The sequence below is a fragment of the Pipra filicauda genome, unplaced genomic scaffold, assembly GCF_003945595.2.
Source record: "Pipra filicauda isolate LSUMZ 115617 unplaced genomic scaffold, ASM394559v2 scaffold212_size3012638_pilon, whole genome shotgun sequence".
In the NCBI taxonomy this organism is placed as follows: Eukaryota; Metazoa; Chordata; class Aves; order Passeriformes; family Pipridae; genus Pipra; species Pipra filicauda.
Genome location: NW_024104324.1, coordinates 238,786 through 258,868, shown reverse-complemented (window position 1 = coordinate 258,868; position 20,083 = coordinate 238,786). Strand labels below are relative to the sequence as shown.

Below are 20,083 nucleotides of genomic sequence, written 5' to 3'. Positions count from 1 at the left end.
ACCAGCTGTTCTCGGGCTGATGGCAAAATATACCAAACAAGCAGCAAATTCTCAACCATGATGTACAAATTCAACATTACCCACTACAAAGACCTGTAGTTCCCTGAAAAATACCTTCAATGTTGCAAGAGAGGCAACTCTTTAGGGATTTAAAATCAGACTTTGGAGGGGAAAAAACTATGTTTTCTGTAATGTGCTGTCTGTTTCCAAAAGCACAGCTCTGCCCTTCCAGGCAAGCAGCACCTTCAAAGGTTTTGTTTTGGAGAATACAAAGATTTTCCTTTGCCTTCAAAACAGCCTTTTCTTTTGCTTTCAGCACAAGCATCAGGGATACCTTCTACTCTTCTAGATCTGCCAGCAGAAGCACAAACATCATGCCTGGCTGGGCCTCAGTACTGCCTCCAAACGAGAGCCCTCCCAGCAATGCCCTTGTATTGCTCTAAAGCAAAGAAACTCCTCCATGCTCGAATGAGTAGAACAGATGAGCTAAATATGCTGTAACCAGCAGTGCAGACCCCCCAAAACAAGCTCAGCAGCCATATTTATGCTCACAGGAGAAGGGCTTTAAGAGCACTTAAGATCTTCAAGGTCTCCCCAGACTGGGAGGAAGTTTGGAGATAGGGTCTCAGTACCAGGGGCTGCCACACCTTCCTCTTAGAAAAAGTAGAAAGCCAACAGGTAACTCTAATACCTCATTACTGTTTGTTACTACTTAAGAGTTCACATCTGCTGGGAAATCAATACTGATAATCACAGCACTGGTTGCCAGACAATCAGAAGCCAGAGAAAGAGGATGAAAGAGGATTAATCTGTGAAGGTGTTGGCAAAGCACATGACAGCTGCAGAGGACCTGAGCAATTTCTGTAATGAAATGGAAATGAAAGTGTAAATTGCTAAAACGGTACTGGAAGAGAGATTTAACTCAACGCACAGGCAGATTCTGAAAGCCTGTGCTATGACACAGGCTATTCTGAAGCCTGGCTATGACAAGTAGCAGGGAAATGTAAATGCAGTGGGTACTAATGGGCATAATGAACAGGCAGGTAGCTTTGACAGCATGTTCTCAGCTGGAAGCTATATTCCCAGGGACTCCTTATCTTCCACATCCACTTCTTTCAGCAACCATATAAATGTAGCAGGCAGATTTGCCAACCACAAGCATGCGAGTGCTGCATAATGCTACTGGCTGCCAGTTAGGTCTGTAGCCAAAGCTGCTGTCTGGACAAACTGAGAAACCTGGCTTCCCTGATTCCTATCGCCAGCAGATCCACCTACTGCTGAGACACACAGAGAAAAGACAGGTCTCCAAGGCAGGGACTTCGCTGCTATCAAATACTAGTTTATATTCTGCAGAGAAGCTGTTTGCCTCCCCTTGCTGAGGTGACTCCCTTACATAGGCAGACATACAGGGAGGGCAGAGGGAACCTCACTGTGCCTATTGAGGACAACAAGAGATTTGGAGCAGAGCTTGCCTCGTGCTGTCAGCTGACACTGAGCACATTCAGGGCACTCACACCCAAACACTAGCTGGGAGATTTTAGCATTTCTGTATAGTTAAAGAAGCAATCAAAACAACTATCTTAAATAATGGCTACATGTGTGTCTAACATCATACACTTGCTCTCTTCTTTTTCTCTGTTTACTAACTCCTGAACTACTATTAATAGCTAACAAGAATGATGGTGTTATAGAGCACGGAAAGGAGAGCATTTCACAAAGTGAGTCTCCCCAGGATGACCAGTGAGGTGCTGAACAGCAGTGACTGTGGAGCTCCTGAACAGTAAAACCAGAATTAACCTCTGCCCTTGTGACTGATCAATGTCCAGTGTAAATCCCGATGGATTTTGGACCCACCCTTCCCCAAACGTTGCATATTCCAACCTGGCATGTAAATAATTAAACTTTCTCTACACATTGCCAAGATAGGAAGAAAGGCTATTCCACTTAACTATAGATAATCTTGACCCTCCTTCCATCTCCTGAAATTACTGAAATTACAGCCAAAACTGTGAAGATGGCACAACAAGGAATCCCTTACTCAGATGCTCAGGGTTCCTGCCTGCACTGGGCAAAACAAGAGCTCTGAACCAGCCCCTGGGAGATAACACATAGAGCTTATAGCAGAAACAAAACATTCTCCAAGGCCAAGGTTACTGAATGGGTACTGAATTAGCCAGACACGTCACTGAGAGAGGACAAACTCACAGAGTAAACCACAGACAGGACAAAAAGTTGCCAATCAGAGATACAAAGACATGTGATTACAACACCAATTTTTTTGGATTTTAAATATATTAAGATCTTTGATAGAATTTTATTTCACTTCATTACCAGAGGCACTGATTTTTTGTTATTTCTAATAAAAACTGACTAAGGCAACACAGAACAAACTTAGATTATTCAAGGCTGAATGGAACAATAACAAAACATTTCTGTGATAAGCAAATGCACCCTAAGGTCCACTGTGGAAAACTTTCTATTCTCAAACATTAAACCACTTGCAAAACCTGATTCACTAACGCCATTTCAAACATCATGATTACAAAAGTATATCTAAAACCTGCTTAGTTTCTACCAAAAAAATGCAAAACACACAAGTAAGTGGTCTGTATTTTGAAGATCACACAAGCAATGTAAACTATGAACTTCAGGATTCATAAAACCATGATATTTTAAAGTGGGAAGAGAGAAAAGATTTTTCTGTCTCGTCCAAGCTATGAAATATTTAAATGAGCAAACTGCAAATATTAAGATTCAGTAAAAAATATTTGAGATCTGACATTTAATACTAATGAATTTTCTATTGAGAAAAAAATCAACAACTAGGCACCAAGAAATCATTAATCCACAATTTTAGTCTCATTTGTATAATCCAGGAGAATGTCATATGACTTCACTTGGATGGAGCCTGCTTTTTGCAGAAGAAATACCATCTTAAAAGGTACCTCTTTAACTAAATTATGTCAATTTATATACTATATATATATAAAAAAAATCTTTATTTATGCTACTAATTGTAACTGTTCAGTTATTCATTATGTAAAATAGCACCAAATCCAGGGTCTCTTTTCCCTTTAGCAGCTCACTAAAGTGGTGTTGGCAGCAATAGGCTTTAACACTCGTAATTTATTAACCCCCTAAGTGTTGTAAAATGGAGCTAAAGCCACAGACAGGAGGCATTTAGCAAGTTATATGTGCAGCATATTTTCACAGCAAAGGATTTCCTGCTGTGCTTTTCTTGCCTCCCACTTTTTTTACGACTTTTTTCCCCTCAAGATATTTTTGGAGATGCTTCAATATTTTGCCCTAACGCTCTTGCTCGCATTTCAGAAAGTGTTGTGTGTTTATCAAGGAGATAAATAACATATCCTGAAGAATTTTTTAACTTTTTCAAATGCAGACAGTGAAGTCCAAGACAAACTCGCAAGATGGACTCCATCCCTGGAAGTTTTCAAGGCCAGGCTGGATGGGGCTTTGAGCAACTTGGTCTAGTGGAAGGTGTCTCTGCCCATAGAGGGGGGATGGAACGGGATGATCTTTAAGGTCCCTTCCAACCCAAACTATTCTATGACGCTTGACAGGACAGTGTCCTGGCTACAAAGACCAGCTATTCTGAACGCTGAAAGGAGACATGTAACGAGGGCAGCTGCCATCACGTAAGAGGGTCTTGTTAGACAGCACTGAGATGAGCACATTTTTCTCTGTTGCTCCAGCTGAGAGAACAAGATCTTTTATTGTTGTGTGCCACCAGAAGTGTCCAGAACGATAGCCCAGCTTTTATGATTTCTGTTTATCAGTCACTTTCATATTTGAATGCAGTTCTTCTGCATATCAGACCAAAAATGTTCCAAGATGAACTTGAACAGGAGGGGTGTTTCCTGTGACCACATCGATGTGATATCAAAGTCAGCCAGGAAACCTATGCTTCAAAACTAACTTCAGGCAGGAAGAGATTCAGAGTATATAACGTTATCTAATGTCACTACTAGTTTTATTGTTGCTCCCTCTCTTTTCCTCTATACACCCACAGAGCCATCAAAAAGCTTTACAACATTATTCAGTAAGACAGTGACAGGAACCGAGGAGCATTGTTCTGCTGGGGAGTGTTTAGAGGGGTAAGAGAGCTGCTTCACCAATCAATTCATAAAGTCAGGAAAAAGTTCTTTGCCACTTGAACACTATTGACAATCTAAAATACCCAAAATATGTAGTTCCTGTGATACTGCAAGAGTGCAGATGGAAGAAGATGGGAAAGGGTAACAGGGAAGAAAGGACTAAAGTTTCCTGCTTTTTCCGTGAATGTAAATCCAAACATGCATTTCACCCAGGGTCCCAATTCAGCTACATAGGGCTGGCAACACTTTATATAAAGAATATCGTATGTGCATACGACAGTTGTGTCATCCTTTGTGAGGCAGCCCAGGCACTCAACGCCACCCATCGCCGAGTCTTTATGACACTAAAGTTAAATAACAGGCTGTGCCCTGCACCCTGAAAGCCGGATGTACAGGAAAAACACAACTTATTCAGAAGTTTAATTGCTTTAAATCATTTGTGACATAGTTACAGTGATGTCAAGCATTCGGTCACTGCCCTCCAGGCAGCCGGTCGCCTCCCCGGCAGGGAGGGCAGCCCTGAGGGGCAGCCGAGGACGGCGAAGTCTCTCGGCACACGGGGCAGTGCGGTGGGGCTAGAGGGGGCTCGGGGCCCCCTAGGAGCCCCCTCAGTCCTTCAGAGTCCCCTCAGCCTCTCGGAGCCCCCTCACAACGTCCACAGCCCCTGGGAGCCCCCGCAAAAGCCCCCAAGCCGCCTTGACCCTTCAGCCGCAGCCCCTCCACACTGACTCAGCCTACGCAGCTCCCGCCCCACCCCCCCCGCCCGTCCAGCGCTCTCTCGCGAGACTCGGCCGCTGTAGACGCGATGTCCTTTGGGGCACTGGCAGGGGGGAGGGCGAAGGGGGCGGGAGGTGAAGCCAGGGCTGCCTTGATTGATGGCAGTCTTCGCCAATAGACGGTGGGAGCGGCGAGATTCCGGCCAATAGCACCGCTCCGAGGCGAGCGGGGAGCCAATGGCGGCGTCGGTGGGCGGGGCGCGCCGCTGCCTGATTGATCCCAGCTCTGGCGTTGTTCAGTCGGAGCGAGAACATTCTAGAGGTGAGTACGGGGCAGCCATTGCCGGGTCCCGTCCGCCGCCCCCTCCTGCCTCGGCTGCGCACCGCCGCCGCCTCTCCCTCCCCCCTTTCCCTCTTCTCCCCCCTCCTCCTCCTCCCTCTCCCTCACAGGTGCCGCCGCTAATGATGCCCCTGATTGTGTCTTGCCCGCAGATTGCCCGGCGCCGCTCTCCCTGCTGATACCGCCAGCCCCAGGACGCCGGGACCCGGAGGCTGCGGCGTCCGCCTCCGCTTCCCTCTCCGCCTGGATATAAGCGCCCCCTCGGCCCTGTTCTCCTTGCACAATCGGCTTCGTCGCAGCCCGGGGCGAGCAGCGTTGGGTTTATGTCTTTATTGGACGAAAACGGTGAGTGTTAGTACTGGAGTAGGGCGGGCGAGGGCAGCGGGGTGAGGCTATGGGGAGCGGTTTGGGCTAGACTGGGGCCTCTGCTTGTCGGTAAACGGCGGATAATGGGGAGAGGCTTTTGTGTAACGAAGTGTCCGGGACCTTGAGGAGAGGGGGGAGAGAAGCGACGGCGGGAGGGGAACTATTGAAAAAAAAAAAAAAACTAAAACCGCTAGAGCTTCACTTGCCGGGTTTTTCGCTTGTTTGTTGGTTGGTTGGTTTTTCTTTTTTGGTGAGGCTTCTTTGGGGTTTGCTTTTTTTTTTTTTTCCCCCCCTCTAGTTATTTATTTATTTTCGTGCCGCCGCCATGCGACGAGACAAGATGGCGGCGGCGGGGCCGCGCCTCCCGCGCTGTGGGGAGGGGGGGGGCGGTGGCGCAGCTCCCGCGCGCCGCGGGGGGGGGCGCTCGGCCCCCGCCCCCGGGGGGACACTCGGGGGGCGGCCCTGGGGTGGGGGGGGGGGGGGGGGGGGGGTGGTGTCCGTGTGATGGGCGCATGCGCGGCTGGGGGTGCTTCCCCCCCGCAATCTCTCGCAGCGCTGACTCAGTGCTTTAATTGCTGCATTTATGACTCATCACGAGCGGGGCGGGGACGCGGCGCTGTGCGGCAGGGAGTGGGTCTCGCCTTCCCGCTCTTTCCTCTGTGCAAGGCGTATGGGGGGGAGGTGGTGCTTGGGATGAGGTGTCCTAAGGACCAGGAGAGGGAGCTTCAGCCTGCGGCAGACAAAAGCGGTAATCTGGAAGGAGGGGAAGCGCCGCGCTCGTTCTGGGTGCTCGGTCACCGATATAGCTGCTGCCGCAAACGCGTGGTCAGGCTGCGCGGTGGTTCTTTTTAGACATCCCTGGGGAAGGAAACCTCGTGTTCGAAACAGTCCGCGGTGTACTTTTTGCTGAGGAAGGGTAAAACTGCGTCTGTGCTAATGTAGAACACAAGGCTTCTACGAGTCTTAACTGCTTCTGTGTAAAGAATTTGTAAACCTGACCAGAGGGAGTCGGATCATGTTGCATCATAGATGTGCTCTTACGTGTAAATACTAAGAAGGCTACTTTAATGTGTCAGCGCTTCTGCCATTAATGATAACATGATGACGTGTCAGAGTGGCCATGCTCTGTAGTCAGGGTTGCCTGTGTAGTCAGCCAGTTGTGGCTTAAGTACTCTTAGATCTGATTATAGAGGCACATGTTAATTTAAATATGTAAATACTGCTGAAGGCAACATTAATAATAGGATTCATCCTCCTTCCCCTTCCTCCCCCTCCCCTTCCCACAAGAAAAAAAATCATCTGGAAAAGCTGCTGCACTGCTCTGTACCTCTGCATTGCTAGGCTTGCTACAGTGAAGCAACTTCTGTCAGACTTTATCAGGCTTATTGTTAAGTCAGAACTCAACAGAAGCTGCTATGAGAATCCATAAGTGAGAGGGAGAATTACGTAATTTTCAACTCTTTTCCACTCCGATCCAAAAACTGGTAAGCCATGTAAAAACTACGTTGGGCTACAGATTGCTGCTGCTTCATCTTACTGATATTTCTCAACGTTATGATAGACTTCCGTTTGTGTGATAGGTTCATGCTATGCTGTGGAATTTGAATCTGATTTCCAGATCTTTCTCCTGATTTCCTCTGCCCTGCCACATGACCCTTATGGTGCAAGATTCATGGGTCTCCATAATAAAACAAGCAGTGTGCCCTTCCTTACTGATCCCAGAACTCCTGCAGGAGTTAATTGTACAGAAAATAGTCTTAAGCTGTTCATTAGTTTTTGGATAGTAAGAGAGGGTGGAAAGCTTCGTAGGTGTAGTTAAGGATAAATTCCTTACCAGTACAATCCAAGGTTGCTATTTTCAGTTCCATAGGTTGAAGAAAGTTATAGCATAAAGAACATACTTCTTTTTTTTTTTACCCTATATTTCACCTACGCATAGCTTTGTAGCAAGAGCGGATTGATGCGCGTTAAGCTAAAATGAATTTTTTGTTCTGTTTTAATACTTGCAGAGCTGTTGCGCAGCCACTGGTACCTGTATTGGGGAAACATAGCGTACAAGCAAGAACCTTACAGCCTCAGTGGCGAAAATTTTTTCATGTCAGAGACCGAGAACTCTTGCAGTCGTTTATGTCATCCCGTCTTCTCCAGACAGAAGATACCAAAAAACTGCAATCAAAGATCTCTTCATCTTATTGATAAAGCTACTAATAAGGCAAAATGTCTGTCAACGTCAACCGCAGTGTTTCAGATCAGTTCTATCGCTACAAAATGCCCCGTCTGATTGCCAAGGTAACTTCCTAAGCATTAGTGGGAAGCACTCCACTTGGTCTCCCAAGAGGAGAAAGAGGTGTGAGAATATGATAATACTTGGCCACTCAAAAGGCGGGGACGGTGTCTGCTTATTTCTGTCCAGACTAAGGAGCTGCAGTTCTCACCAGAATTCTGGTGTAGTTAAATGGGGAATACAGACTGGGTTTGACTGTTGCAGTCACTTGACTTGGAATACTATTTGTTTTCTTTAGGTGGAGGGCAAAGGAAATGGAATAAAGACGGTTATAGTCAACATGGTTGACGTTGCAAAGGCGCTTAATCGGCCTCCAACGTGTAAGTAGTGTGGAGTGACACAGCATTTTTAATGCTTTTCTGTTTGAAGTGGTAGTGTTAATAGCTAATCAAGCATTAATACCATTCTTTAAAGATTGGTAGGAAAGAAATGTGATTATCTCAGGATGAAATAATGAACAGAAAGAAGCAATAGTGTATTTACTGGCTGTTTAAAAATCACATTGAAGATATAAGGGAGGTGGTGTCTCCTGTGCTTTCTCTACAGATCCTACCAAATTTTTTGGTTGTGAGCTGGGAGCACAGACCCAGTTTGATGTTAAGAATGACCGTTACATTGTCAATGGATCTCATGAGGCGAATAAGCTGCAAGACATGTTGGATGGATTCATTAAAAAATTTGTTCTCTGTCCTGAGTGTGAGAATCCTGAAACTGATCTGGTGAGTGCTCTCTTGTCTGTATTAATGGTGACACTATGGAAACACTTCATTACATGTTTGTGCAAGTGGTGCAAAGTTTAAAGCTGACTTGAATATGAAAAGAAAACCCAGTACACATGCTTACGCTCTTTGGGAAAGTTTTAAATCTATAACTGTTAAAAACTGCTGAGCTAAATTGCTATTACTTAACTTCCTCTGCGTTAATCCTGTGGAGATGATAATGTAAAAGTCAGGTTTAGGCTTTAATGCATAATTGTTTTGTAAATGAAATGTTAACTGAAGATTGTCCTCTCTTGCAGCATGTCAATCCTAAGAAACAAACTATAGGTAACTCTTGCAAAGCCTGTGGCTATCGAGGCATGCTTGACACAAACCATAAACTCTGCACGTTCATTCTCAAAAACCCACCTGGTAAGTGCCTTTCCTTACTTGCTGAGAGTAAAGAGAACTTGTGTATGAGTGCTGTTAATGAAAAGGAAAAATAATTAGCTCACAGCTAGTTGAAGTGTAAAAAGGCTCCAGCCTACTCCTAGAGTATGTTTGGGGATCAGGATGGAGGAGCTGTGCTCTGTCTTTTTCCTCGTCATGCTGTGTCCTCCCAGGTAGAACTATTTGTGAAGAGCTGGATTTACCCGTGCAGGACAACTTAGGAGGAGGAAAGGTAGTTAGCAGTAGCTCCTGGCAGTTCCTTAAAATCAGTGTGAAGTAAAAGAGTAGGAAGTAAAAAGGGTAATGTTCTGTGCAAGCAACACTCTGTGGTAAGCATCTAGTTGCCTGCTGCAATTTAAGCTTGCAAGAATAGAAAAGTCTAACCTATTCCAGGGGTCTCTGCTTTGTGAGGTCACCTGTTATATAGACTTGGACAATGTTGGTGAGAAATAAGACCGTGACTGGAACCAGATTTTTCCCTGCCAGATGTACATCTGCCCTGAGTGTATTTGGGGATTGGTACTACACATAACTTGCTGCTAATGAAAGCATCCAGACCCACATAGGGATTTGGCAGAGGTGCAGGGATTTTGTAGCCTGCTCTAGTTCATAGAACAAACATTAAAATTCACTTGCAGAAAGTGGTGACACTGGTACAGGAAAGAAAGAAAAGGAGAAGAAGAACAGAAAAGGCAAGGACAAAGAGAATGGTTCTGTGTCCAGCAATGAGACACTTCCACCCCCACCACCAGAGGAGATTACTCCTCCACAGGTTGTGGTAAGTAGAAGGGAAAGTGGGGAGATAAGGGTGTGGTGTCTTGTTCTGATTTAAAACTTAAAAATCACTGGCATTCCCTGCTGGTCAACATTGCACCAAAAGCTCTTGCTGTCTCCAAAACTTAAATGTTGGAATATATATAGAGAGGTAAAAGTGCACTTGAAGTAACCTTACGGAGGGTTATAAACTAATGTCTAGCTTCTAGTTTCCATTACTTCTTTCCTTTTTTCTGTGGTCTTTGACTTGCAAATTGTACTGTAAACCTTTCTTTAGGTTTGTAAAAATGCTCTCAAGTTGGTATCATTTCTACCCTTGCCTATTACTAAACCTGCAGTAACACTGAATCTCTTGGTTTGCTTTTGTGTTTTAGGAGGAGGAGGATGATGATGACTGGGGTGAGGACACAACAGAAGAAGCCCAGAGGCGTAGAATGGATGAAATCAGTGACCATGCAAAGAACCTCACGCTTAGTGAAGACTTGGAAAGAACCGTGGAGGAGAGAGTCAACATACTGTTTGATTTTGTGAAGGTAACTATTCTCTGGTTGTTTGCTTTAGTGGTATAAAGTGTTTGTAAGGAAACTAAAAGCAACATCTCTAAGCTTCTATCAAAACACTGTTTCTGCCAGCAGTGGGAAGGGAAGGGTGCAAAGAGTGTTGGCGCAGACCTCAAGTGGCATTAAAATGTTTCTCTCTGTACTTGTTTCGCTGTAGAAAAAGAAGGAAGAAGGTGTCATTGATACTTCAGACAAAGACATTGTAGCAGAAGCAGAGAGACTGGATGTGAAGGCCATGGGCCCGCTAGTTCTCACTGAAGTCCTTTTTGATGAAAAGATTCGTGAACAAATAAGAAAATACAGACGTCACTTCCTTCGTGTAAGCAATTCCTTCTTCTGCACTCACTGTTCTGAGTGTTTTATAGCAATAGCTTGGTACTGTGAGGAAGAAGACTTACTGTAGTGGTTTGCTTTTAAACTGCTCCTTACCTAGGGAGAACTGCTGGGAGGGATAGTATGAACTGCTGTAAACCTTGTAATTCAAGGTTCAAAGAATTCAAAAAGCTAATTGAATCCCTTTTGCATTTATCACAACTCTAGTTCTGCCACAACAACAAGAAAGCCCAGAGGTACCTTCTCCATGGCTTTGAGTGTGTGGTAGCCATGCATCAGTCTCAGCTTATTTCGAAAATACCACATATTTTGAAGGAAATGTATGATGCAGATCTTCTGGAAGAAGAAGTCATCCTTAGCTGGGCAGAAAAGGTAAAGGGTAGTGTGTTATGTACCTGAATGTAGTCTATTGCACCTGGCTTCTGTGTTCTGGTGTGATAGCTTGTGCTGAGACAAACCTTTCCAAAAACGGGCTGTTCAAGGCAGTGGGTGAGTTTGGAGGTCCAAGTTGGGTTCTTGCTGTGTTTGGTCTGGTGTAAACTCTTCAGCGTTCAACCAAAGTCTGTGTCTTTCAGGCCTCAAAGAAATACGTTTCAAAGGAGCTTGCCAAAGAAATCCGTGTCAAAGCAGAACCATTTATTAAATGGCTAAAGGAAGCTGAAGAAGAATCTTCCGGTAATGAAGAAGAGGATGAAGATGAAAATATAGAGGTAGGAAAGGCTAGTTCATTGTCAGCTCCAAGGCTGCACTGTTCCTGCATGTATAAGTCTTGTAACCTTTTCCTGGTGCAATTTGAAATAGCTTCCTTGGTGTATTACTGTGCCCGTTGGGAACTGGAGGAACACTCCATTCCTAGGGCTTGGTCAGAGCGTTCTTGCTACACTACACTAAGTGTAAGAGCATTTGGATAGCCCAAGACTGTCACTCTGGAATGGTACAGTCTCTTGCACAGTAGCAGCTCACGTAGTAGTAGAAGGTTGACAGGAGGTATCATGCAAAAAACTGCATGTTCTAAATGAGTTAGTGGGGGGATGTTTGTTAAAGCAGCTGATGAAAGAATAACTGACCATTTTCCTCACAGTTTAGGCCTAGATAAAGTCTGTTAGTTACACTCCAGATGGCTGTGGCTGGAACAAGTTTTGCATGTGGGTGATTTGGTTATTCTCCTACCAGTACTGTACACTTCTCTTCTTGGGTATGAGATCCTGCTTCCTGCAGACACACATGCACAGCTCTGCCTTACAAAGCAGCATGTTAAGTGGGTCATGACCGTGGACAGGAGGGTGGTTGGTGGGTAGGTGTTACAGTTAGTCCAGTGCTTAGTGTCAGTCGGTGCTGTAGTAAAAGCAAGTGTCTTGTCTTCACAGGTGGTGTACTCTTCAACTGCCAGTGTACCTAAAGTTGAAACTGTGAAGCCTGCAAACAATAAAGATGACGATATTGATATTGATGCCATTTAAAGTGATGCAACATAGCTTCCAGCATAGTAATGCAAACTTCTCTGCGTTTTCTGCCAGAAGTGTGATTTGTATGTGCACAAACTGAAATGGCTTAACATCCTGCTACTCTTTGTACTCTAAAATGTATCTTTTTACTGTGACTGGTCTTGTGTAACTAAGCCTAATACCAAGGAGTCAGCACGTCAGTGAACTGATCTAGTTTGCAACTGGCATGTTCTATTTTGTTTTTCTAACTTGTGTTGGACACATACTTGGAGCACATTTATACAGTTGTGGAAATAAAGGATTTGGTTTTGGTCAATCTTCATTTGTGACTCAACCCCCTTATTGCTTTTCCAAGTAAGTATTTACACAGCTCATTGAAATCTGCGAAGTTGAAGACGCAGCGACACTCTTGAATGAGACAGGAAAAAAAAGCCTTAGCCTGGAGGCTGTTCCAGCACTGGAGATTTGAAACCTAAGCAAGAAGCAGGTGTTGAGTAATCTACAGTGTGTGGCTGCCAGCTTCTTAAAACAGAAGTCAGCTGTCTGCATTCTGATCCTTGCCTGCTTTTTCCTTAAAAAATATTTCCACTGGTGTTCACTGCAGAAGTTGGGTTTTGGTTTGGTAGGGTTTTTTCCTTCCCTGGAGTTTTCAACAGCTCCAACTGCAGGACTAGAGCTGTGGAGCTGGTACTGCTGTAGTTGGTGTCAGGGTCACTGCGGCACAGACATGTCCTGCTCTAGCGTGATTTGGGGAGGAGGTGAGATCTGGTGCCTTGAGTGCAGGAGTCCCCAAAGCTGACCTGCTTATCTCTGGAAGTGAGTGTCCTGAAGGCCAGTGTTGAGGAATCAGATTCTTCGAGAAACAGGACAGAGAGAAACCTGGTCCACTGAAATCAGAAAACAAGTGTGACATGGTTTGTGACAGGTTTGGGCCTAAGAGTAGATCGGGGCAAGGTTTGTGTTGCCATTCACAACTGTCTGCTCTGGAAAATAGGAGTGGCAAGAGAGTGACTGGGTTTACTTTTTGTGGTCTCTTTCATTAGATTCACTGAGCAGTTTTGAGAGGTCAAGGCTCCAGTGCACAGAGCTGCTTTTTCTAGTCAAATCATTTTAGCTGAACTTCAGATCGGACACAGGTGAAGATTGTGTTTGGATGGTTACATCAGGGGTGCCTTGAGCTGCAGGTTTTGTTCTGGGGGGGGGGGGGGGGGGGGGGGTCTAGGAACTTGTGCGTGGCCCTGGCAGTGAGCTGTCACTTGGCACTAGCACATGTGGCAAACAGTACTAGAAAGATAGGGTGAAACCATTTGAAAGTGCCCTTTCATTTAAAGTGGAGGTTTATTGCAATAGTACAAAACCACAATTACAGGTTTTATTCTTGGCTTCTTCTGTCTAAAAGAAAATCTGTTCACTGCTATGTTTAAACTGTGTTTGCATTTCCAAGGTGTCAATTCTCATGCATGTTGGAAACATGGAAGGCGTATTACTAATCCCTGTCTGCCCTCTGAGGAATACACCGCTTCCTCCTTGTGCAGGCACACACCTCCATGGAACTGTTGCAAGCACATCATGGCAAGTGTTTGCTTGCCAGGCTGGAAGGTTGAGATCTGAAAAAAATCCCAGCTGAAGACAGCATGTCTGTTAGAAAGCTGATGATTTTGCCTGGTACTGCTATAGAAAAGTCTATGGGCTGGGTTTTAGTCACATGGTAGCAGGGTGGGTTGGTGATGTGGGTATAAAACATCTCAAATTGTGCCTCCCTGATACCTGCTGCAGTGGGAGGTGGATGCTTGTATATTAGGCTTGTTTTATAGGTAGGGGTTTGAGTTATCTTTGCCTTTCTGAGCAGAGTTCTTCCTTTTGAGGGAATAATGGGAAGCCTTGCTCTTTCCTGGGAGTATGTCACAGCCACCATGCTGAGAAAGGCTGTGGCTGTTACCTGACTGCCCCAGGGAGCTCTGCAGCGTGGGCAGAACCTCTCCCGGCTCTCTGAGCCTGGCTCTGAGCTAGTCTAGGTCAGCTCAGCTCACTGACAGCATCAGTTGCTCTGTGCCGATGGTCTGAAGGTGTGGTTTTGCGGATCCGGGTTGGTGCTGTCTCTAGGATGTGACTGGAAGGTTTCTGTCTGTCTGAGGTACCTGTTGTGTGGTGGCTGCTCCCAGCTGCGACACAGTGAGGTACCATTTTGGGGGCGGTCAGTCCCATTTTAGAGCAGACTTGATCATAATTGCAGGCTGCCACCAATGGGGATAATCTCTGGGTTGTTTTTTTTTTCCCCAAGATGTAGAGACTAGCAAGACAGACCTGTTCCTTCCAGTAGGGAAACTAGGAAACAAATCCACCCAAAAATGTTTTTCATAGGATCAGTGAACTGGTGATGCCATAGCAAAGCTATATGATGATAGATTTGGAGTAAACATGGTGGAAGCATGCAGGGACTGAAAGCATTCTTGTGTGTAGTAGGCCACAGGTGGATCAGATTAAGTGCATTACAAAGTGGTGCCCTAATTTCAGACACAGTGGAGGCTTCTGAGAGCACCAAGGCCACCACTATGAAATTCCTGGTACTGAGTTACACTTCTCACCCTATTTTCACATGCAGATTGCTGTTTCTGTCTCAGATCATTAACTGATGATTCCACCAGCAAATAAAAATTGAGTATTTGTCTTGTATTTCTTTAGAGAAGGAAGAAGCCTGACTTAAAAGTTTCATGATCTTTTAAATGTATTGCCACTGCTATCTGATTAAAAGTAACAAGTACATCTTCAAAAGGCAGCTTGGATTTTAGATGCACTCTGCTCCAGGCTTCAAAGAGACTCCTGGCACCCAGAAAGGAAACAGCATTGGGTGATTTCCCTCACTTCATGTTGTACAGTCTGTTTGAGAAGCTCAGTGTGAGTGCTGCCATTTGGCAGGTGGAGGGTCTAGCGGCAGGTCCATTATCCTTGGCTTTACAAACCCTCATCTCCCTGCAGGACCCTGCAGTTCAGCAGCGGCTCCTCGTCATCCAGTGTGACAGGAGCTGCTCAGCTGACAGCTTTGCTCAGGACAGCACCATGAGTGGATGAAAGGGGCTCAGAGGCTTCAAATGGAGCTTGAAATCCTGACTGTTGTGCACGTAAGAAGTAAAGTTGGCTGGTTTTACTTTTATCAATGAAAGCCTAAAAGTTGTCATTAGGTCAGTTCTTCCCCAGCTGGATGTGGTAGGACACGTATTATATAAAAGTATGCTCTTTGCTCCCGAGAGTGCACAGCTCGAGCTTGGAGCGAGGCACTCAGTAAAGATAAGGAAAAGGGATTTGAAGGCATCGCAACAGGAAGAACGAATGTGCTGAATGCTTTTTGTTTCCCTCACTGTGGCAGCAGCTTCCCCCACCAGCATAACCACAATGTGATGCTCCCAGAGATCGACTCTGCAGGATCGCTTGTGTGAGGCATTACCATGAGTCTGTCATTCCTCTCTGCTAAGATCTTCCCATTCCTTGGGTTGAGGGTTGCCAGAAGATCCAAATCTCCACCCAAATCAAACAGCTCGGTTGATTTGTTGCTGTCCAGATGTACCACAGAGTTAAAAGAATTGATTTAAAACTCTAATAAATAATGCTTAGCATGTGGGTGTATTCAGTTGTGCAAGTTCTGAACCTTAGTGTCTGAAAAGAAGAGGTGCCGCTGAAAAGTACTTAAGGTAGCAATCTGTAACGAAGCTATGCTTTCATTTGTGGGCTGCTGCAGGGTAGTAATGAAGGTCACAGGAACTCTGGGCTCCCAGTGAAAGCAGTGAAGGGAAATGGCAAGGAGAGATGGAACAAAAGTAGCTGACCCACCAATTAGTCTTCCAGCTGTTTTCTTCTCAAACTAATAACTTCAAAAAGCCTCAGAGGGCTGTTGCTGAGGATTGGCTCCTTGGCATTCGGTCACACCACTGAACCATGAAGATGTATATCAGAAAACCCAGAAGTGAAGACAACAAAAAGCAGCTTGAAAACAATGCTCTTTTAAGCCTTGTATGTGAATACTGTTTGCATGCTTAAATTTCAGCTTAAGGTTTATGAAGCTGTTGAAGCCACTGAGATTGCTTACGTGCTCGACAGGCTGCTGACATTGTCTGTGTTTTTCACTTCAAAGACGATCATCTTGCTGCCACGGAGGTGTCGGAGTTCGTCTTTGGACCTGGAATTGGAGAGGAGCTGTTCTGGGGCCACTGAGCAGCTTTCCCAGGATGTCACTTTCTTACCTAGTGCAGACCAGCACCAGGGTATCTCCACAGCTTCCTTAGAGCTGTTGCAGCTGACATCCATCAAGGACATGGCTCCAGCACTCAGGTGATGCTGCTTTTAATTCAGTAAAATTCTAAAACTCCTCAATTTTTTTCAGAGCAAAAGAAAAAAACATGTTCAGTGTTTCGGGTTAGGAACGCAAGAAACAGGTTCAGCTCATCATTGTAAGTGTAACAGAGGGAATTGTTCTTCCTCTTGTAATTAGTGTCTGGCAAATCCAATAAATGCTAAGCCATCTTTTCCTAATGTCAGTTTGTCTACTTGCACGTGCCTCAAAGTCATTGCTCGCTCAATGGCTGAGGCTCTTCAGTATTTTAGCCACAGCAAAAAGCAGAGTCCTGTATTTCTGTGAGTGGGATGCCATTAGCTTCCAGTGCTGGCCATGCAGCTCACTTGTGAAGGGACAGGTCTAGGGTGAAGCCAGGAAGTCAGGTCAGTAAGGCAAGGCTGGGATCAGCAAGGCCCATGGCTGGGCAGGGGTGCACAAGCTTTATGAGAGTCCCCACGTAAGTGCTGAGGTGGGGAGGCCCCAGAGGGCTTCTCTCAGGGCTTTCTCACACTGCTCCTTCCACACTGCTCAGCTCCAAGGTCACTTGGCTGCACCATGTTGGAGCTGACCTTGAACACAGGCAGCCCCACACCTGCGAGGAGGGGAAAGAGGTTGCAGAGCCTATTCCTGCTCCCCAGGATGCTGACATTTTCTGAGGCTGGAGCTGGAGAGTGCTGTTTTTTCTAGTGGTAATCTCACCCCATTACCGTGGTGGTAGAGCTGTTTTCTGCACAGTGTTTTCTTTCTCAAGGGGGAAAGAGGTGACGCAAAGGAGAGCTTTGGTCCAAGAACCATAGCCACTTCAGCCATACATTGCAAGTAAGTGAAGTACCACCACCAGGAACAACTCAGCAGGAGGTTTGTGTGGGTGTTTTATTATTCTCTGTGAATTTTTGCTTGATACTGTTTTTTATATTTATCCGATATTAATAAAACCCAGATAACTGCACTGACGTCAATGGAGTTTGCCTTTGTATCTGTGCAATTAAGGTAGACATCTGATATCTTTAAAAGAAACATGAGGAAAGTATATTTCCCCCAGAGAATCCCATCCCTGTGTTGTCAGGGAATTGTTAATAAATTATTTATTAATTAATAGTCACTCTTATGGACAAAATCACAGGCGTACAATTGCGAACAGAGTAGTTCGCATAGGAAAAGACTAAATAAAGAAGAAAAATACTAAATGAAGAGACTAAAGGATTTTTCATATGGTCTCTGAGGCTGGGAAGTTTGGATTTTAAGGCTTCCATCTCCTGCTTCCTTTGTTCCTTCAGCATGTGCTCATATTCTCTATTGCAAGGCAGAAAAGCTGGTAGTCCCAGCTGAATGTGCTGTGGGGCTTGGGGTGGTTGGGAGTGGTGGGCAGGCACACTCGGGGGGAAATGGGAAGCAGGATCACAGCTGCAATGACAGGAAAATACTGCTCTGTGTGGGGGAAGCGATAGGATTTTAAACAATCTTTTTTAGATTCTTATTTATCAGCTGACAGGAGTTTAATACACGAGTTTGCATTCTCCATGCCTTCTCCATGAACAGGATTGGCTAGATTTTGGTTTCTGTTTGTTCTGCTGAAAGACTCCTGTATAAGATCCAGAATGCAGAAGGGACAGTTTTAAGGAAAAAAAAGTCCTTGACTATCAGGTGGACTGTTACCAAAATACAAAGAACCAGTTTAGACAAGATGAATGGTGTGGTAACTGCATCCACTGAGGCTGCTGTCAGGAGCATACCACCTCCAGAAGAGCAAAACACCTGCTTGGGTGGAGCGGTATGGAAAAATGGAAGGGAAACCCCTTTGTAAGGAAAGCAGGCTGGATCCTATCCAATGGGGGTCCCCATGAACACCTTCACCTTGCAGCCAAATGGAGGTGCCAAAGTTTTTAGCAAGTAGCAAAACTTGCTGAAGTTGATTCTGGGGATGAAAAAACCACCATAAAAACAGTAAATATGTAGGCAGAACTAATCAACTGTGTGTTCCTCATGCTGACTAAAAATAAAGGGGATGGAGAGGTGATGAGTCCTCCTAATCATCTTCTGGTCAATACTGATGCCAGAAGATGGGAGCAATGAATTTGACTTTGGCAAAAAAAAAAAAAAAGCCACAGGAAGCAAGAGCTGCTCATGAAGCCCCTGGAGCTGTGCAGATGGATAACCAGCCTCAGTGAACCCCCTCACTCGTGTGGACCTGGAGGTGCTCTCAGTTTTGCATGGCCGGGTTTGGGGGCCTGGGTGAAACATCTGCTCTGGACCCATCCCTTGGGAAGGGCAGGAGAGAGACACAAAGGAGGTCAGGCTCAGCACCACGGGGATGGCTGGCTGCATCCTGCTCCAGGTCAGGGAGAGGGAAGCCAGGAAGCGGAGGTGGCTGTGACATGTGGGTGGTGAGGAGTGAGGGGTGATCAGTGAGGCCTTCCTGTTTGGTAACACCAACAGGCTTGTCCTGGGCAAGGGGGTGGTTTTATCTGAATCATCGAAGAGGAACTGAGTGTTCCTGGTGGGAGGAAAAGTGGGAGAGCAGGTACCTGTCTGTTGTGAGAGCCTTTCTGGGGGTGTTCAGGGATGTGCACTGAGGAACTGTGGAGCTTCACAAGCAAAGGCAATAACTGCTGCAATTTCTTTTTTTTTTTTTTACAGTCTTTTATGATATTGTCGTTGCCTTTGTTCCTTTTTTTTTTTTCAGCACTGTGGGGTGGGACTGGGAGAAAGAAGCAGCAGTATCACTAATACCAGAAAACCTGTTCTGCAGGAAAACCTGCAGATGTGTGCAGGATGGGGAAGGAGCGGCTGCACTCATGACCCAACCTGTCCTGCACACAGCAGGCTGGAGGGTGATGGGGGATGACAGGCTCCTTCCTCTGTCCTCCCCCTTTCCCATGCACCCATTCTCAGCCCTGGATCAGAGAGGCCGGCTGCTGTTCAGGGCTGACTTGGTGTAACCTGCAAGGAGCTGCTGGAGGGGGGGTCCCCTCCTGGACTGCTCTCCCTTTCCTGCTCTGCAGGACTTGCTCTTCTTCAGTGTTAAAAATCCTCTGCCTTGGTGCAGGGCTGTTCAGCGGTGGGGGTTTGGTGTCTGTCACAGAGACGCCTGCAAGCTGTCAGAGGGCTGACATCGTGGAGAGGTCCGTGCCCTGCGGACCTTCTGTGGGCGTCAGACAAGCCGCCAGTGCTGGGAATTTTCCATGACCCACTTTTCCTCCCTGAATTCTGTTTCTTGACAGCAGCAAATACTCATTTCCCATGACCGTCCCCAGGCTTCAGGAGACATCGCAGCCGGGACTGGCCCTGCTCCCTCCAACGGGAGAACACACGTGCACGGCCCCTGGGACACAGCCCAGGCGGGCGATGGGAAGGGCAGAGGGGCAGGTTGTGACCGGCCACAAAGCTTCGATGCCACCTGTGACCCCGAGCACCCGCCACCCCCAGCCGAGGGGCAGGAACGGCTGCGGGGTCCCGGTGGGGAACTGCGGGATCGGGCTGGGGGAGCTGGAGCTGGGCACTGGATGAGTGCGGGGACCCGTTCGGGAATGAGGGGATCCCGGGAATGAGGAGGTCCCGGGAATGCGGGATCCCGGCGAGGAACCCCAAAGTGGCCGCCGGGAGGAGCCCGTGCGCCGGCGGCGCCCGCCCGGCCCGGCCCGGAGCGGTCCCGAGGCGGGGATGGAGACGAGGGGA

General features: G+C 46.3%; 1 protein-coding gene and 1 non-coding gene across 4 annotated transcripts; both read left to right on the top strand.

Annotated features, from left to right (window-relative positions):
- Positions 1 to 5,107: 5,107 nt before the first annotated feature.
- On the top strand, positions 5,108 to 12,403 carry EIF5 (eukaryotic translation initiation factor 5). 3 transcript variants are annotated; one of them, XM_027735535.2, is made up of 12 exons: positions 5,108 to 5,153; positions 5,324 to 5,516; positions 7,547 to 7,826; positions 8,060 to 8,141; positions 8,368 to 8,540; positions 8,840 to 8,951; positions 9,608 to 9,747; positions 10,118 to 10,276; positions 10,461 to 10,622; positions 10,844 to 11,008; positions 11,212 to 11,346; positions 12,004 to 12,403. In XM_027735535.2, the coding sequence occupies exons 3-12, from the start codon at positions 7,755 to 7,757 to the stop codon at positions 12,094 to 12,096; spliced, it is 1,293 nt and encodes a 430-aa protein (XP_027591336.1). In that variant the 5' UTR covers positions 5,108 to 5,153; positions 5,324 to 5,516; positions 7,547 to 7,754; the 3' UTR covers positions 12,097 to 12,403. The 3 variants fall into 3 exon arrangements, with proteins under 3 accessions (XP_027591336.1, XP_027591337.1, XP_039237051.1); XM_027735536.1 differs by lacking the exon at positions 5,108 to 5,153 and having other exon boundaries at positions 5,216 to 5,516; XM_039381117.1 differs by lacking the exons at positions 5,108 to 5,153; positions 5,324 to 5,516 and adding an exon at positions 6,864 to 7,021.
- Positions 9,284 to 9,407, top strand: LOC113995453. The gene has a single exon (XR_003543401.1). It is a non-coding gene; the product is annotated as a small nucleolar RNA SNORA28 (small nucleolar RNA).
- Positions 12,404 to 20,083: the final 7,680 nt, after the last annotated feature.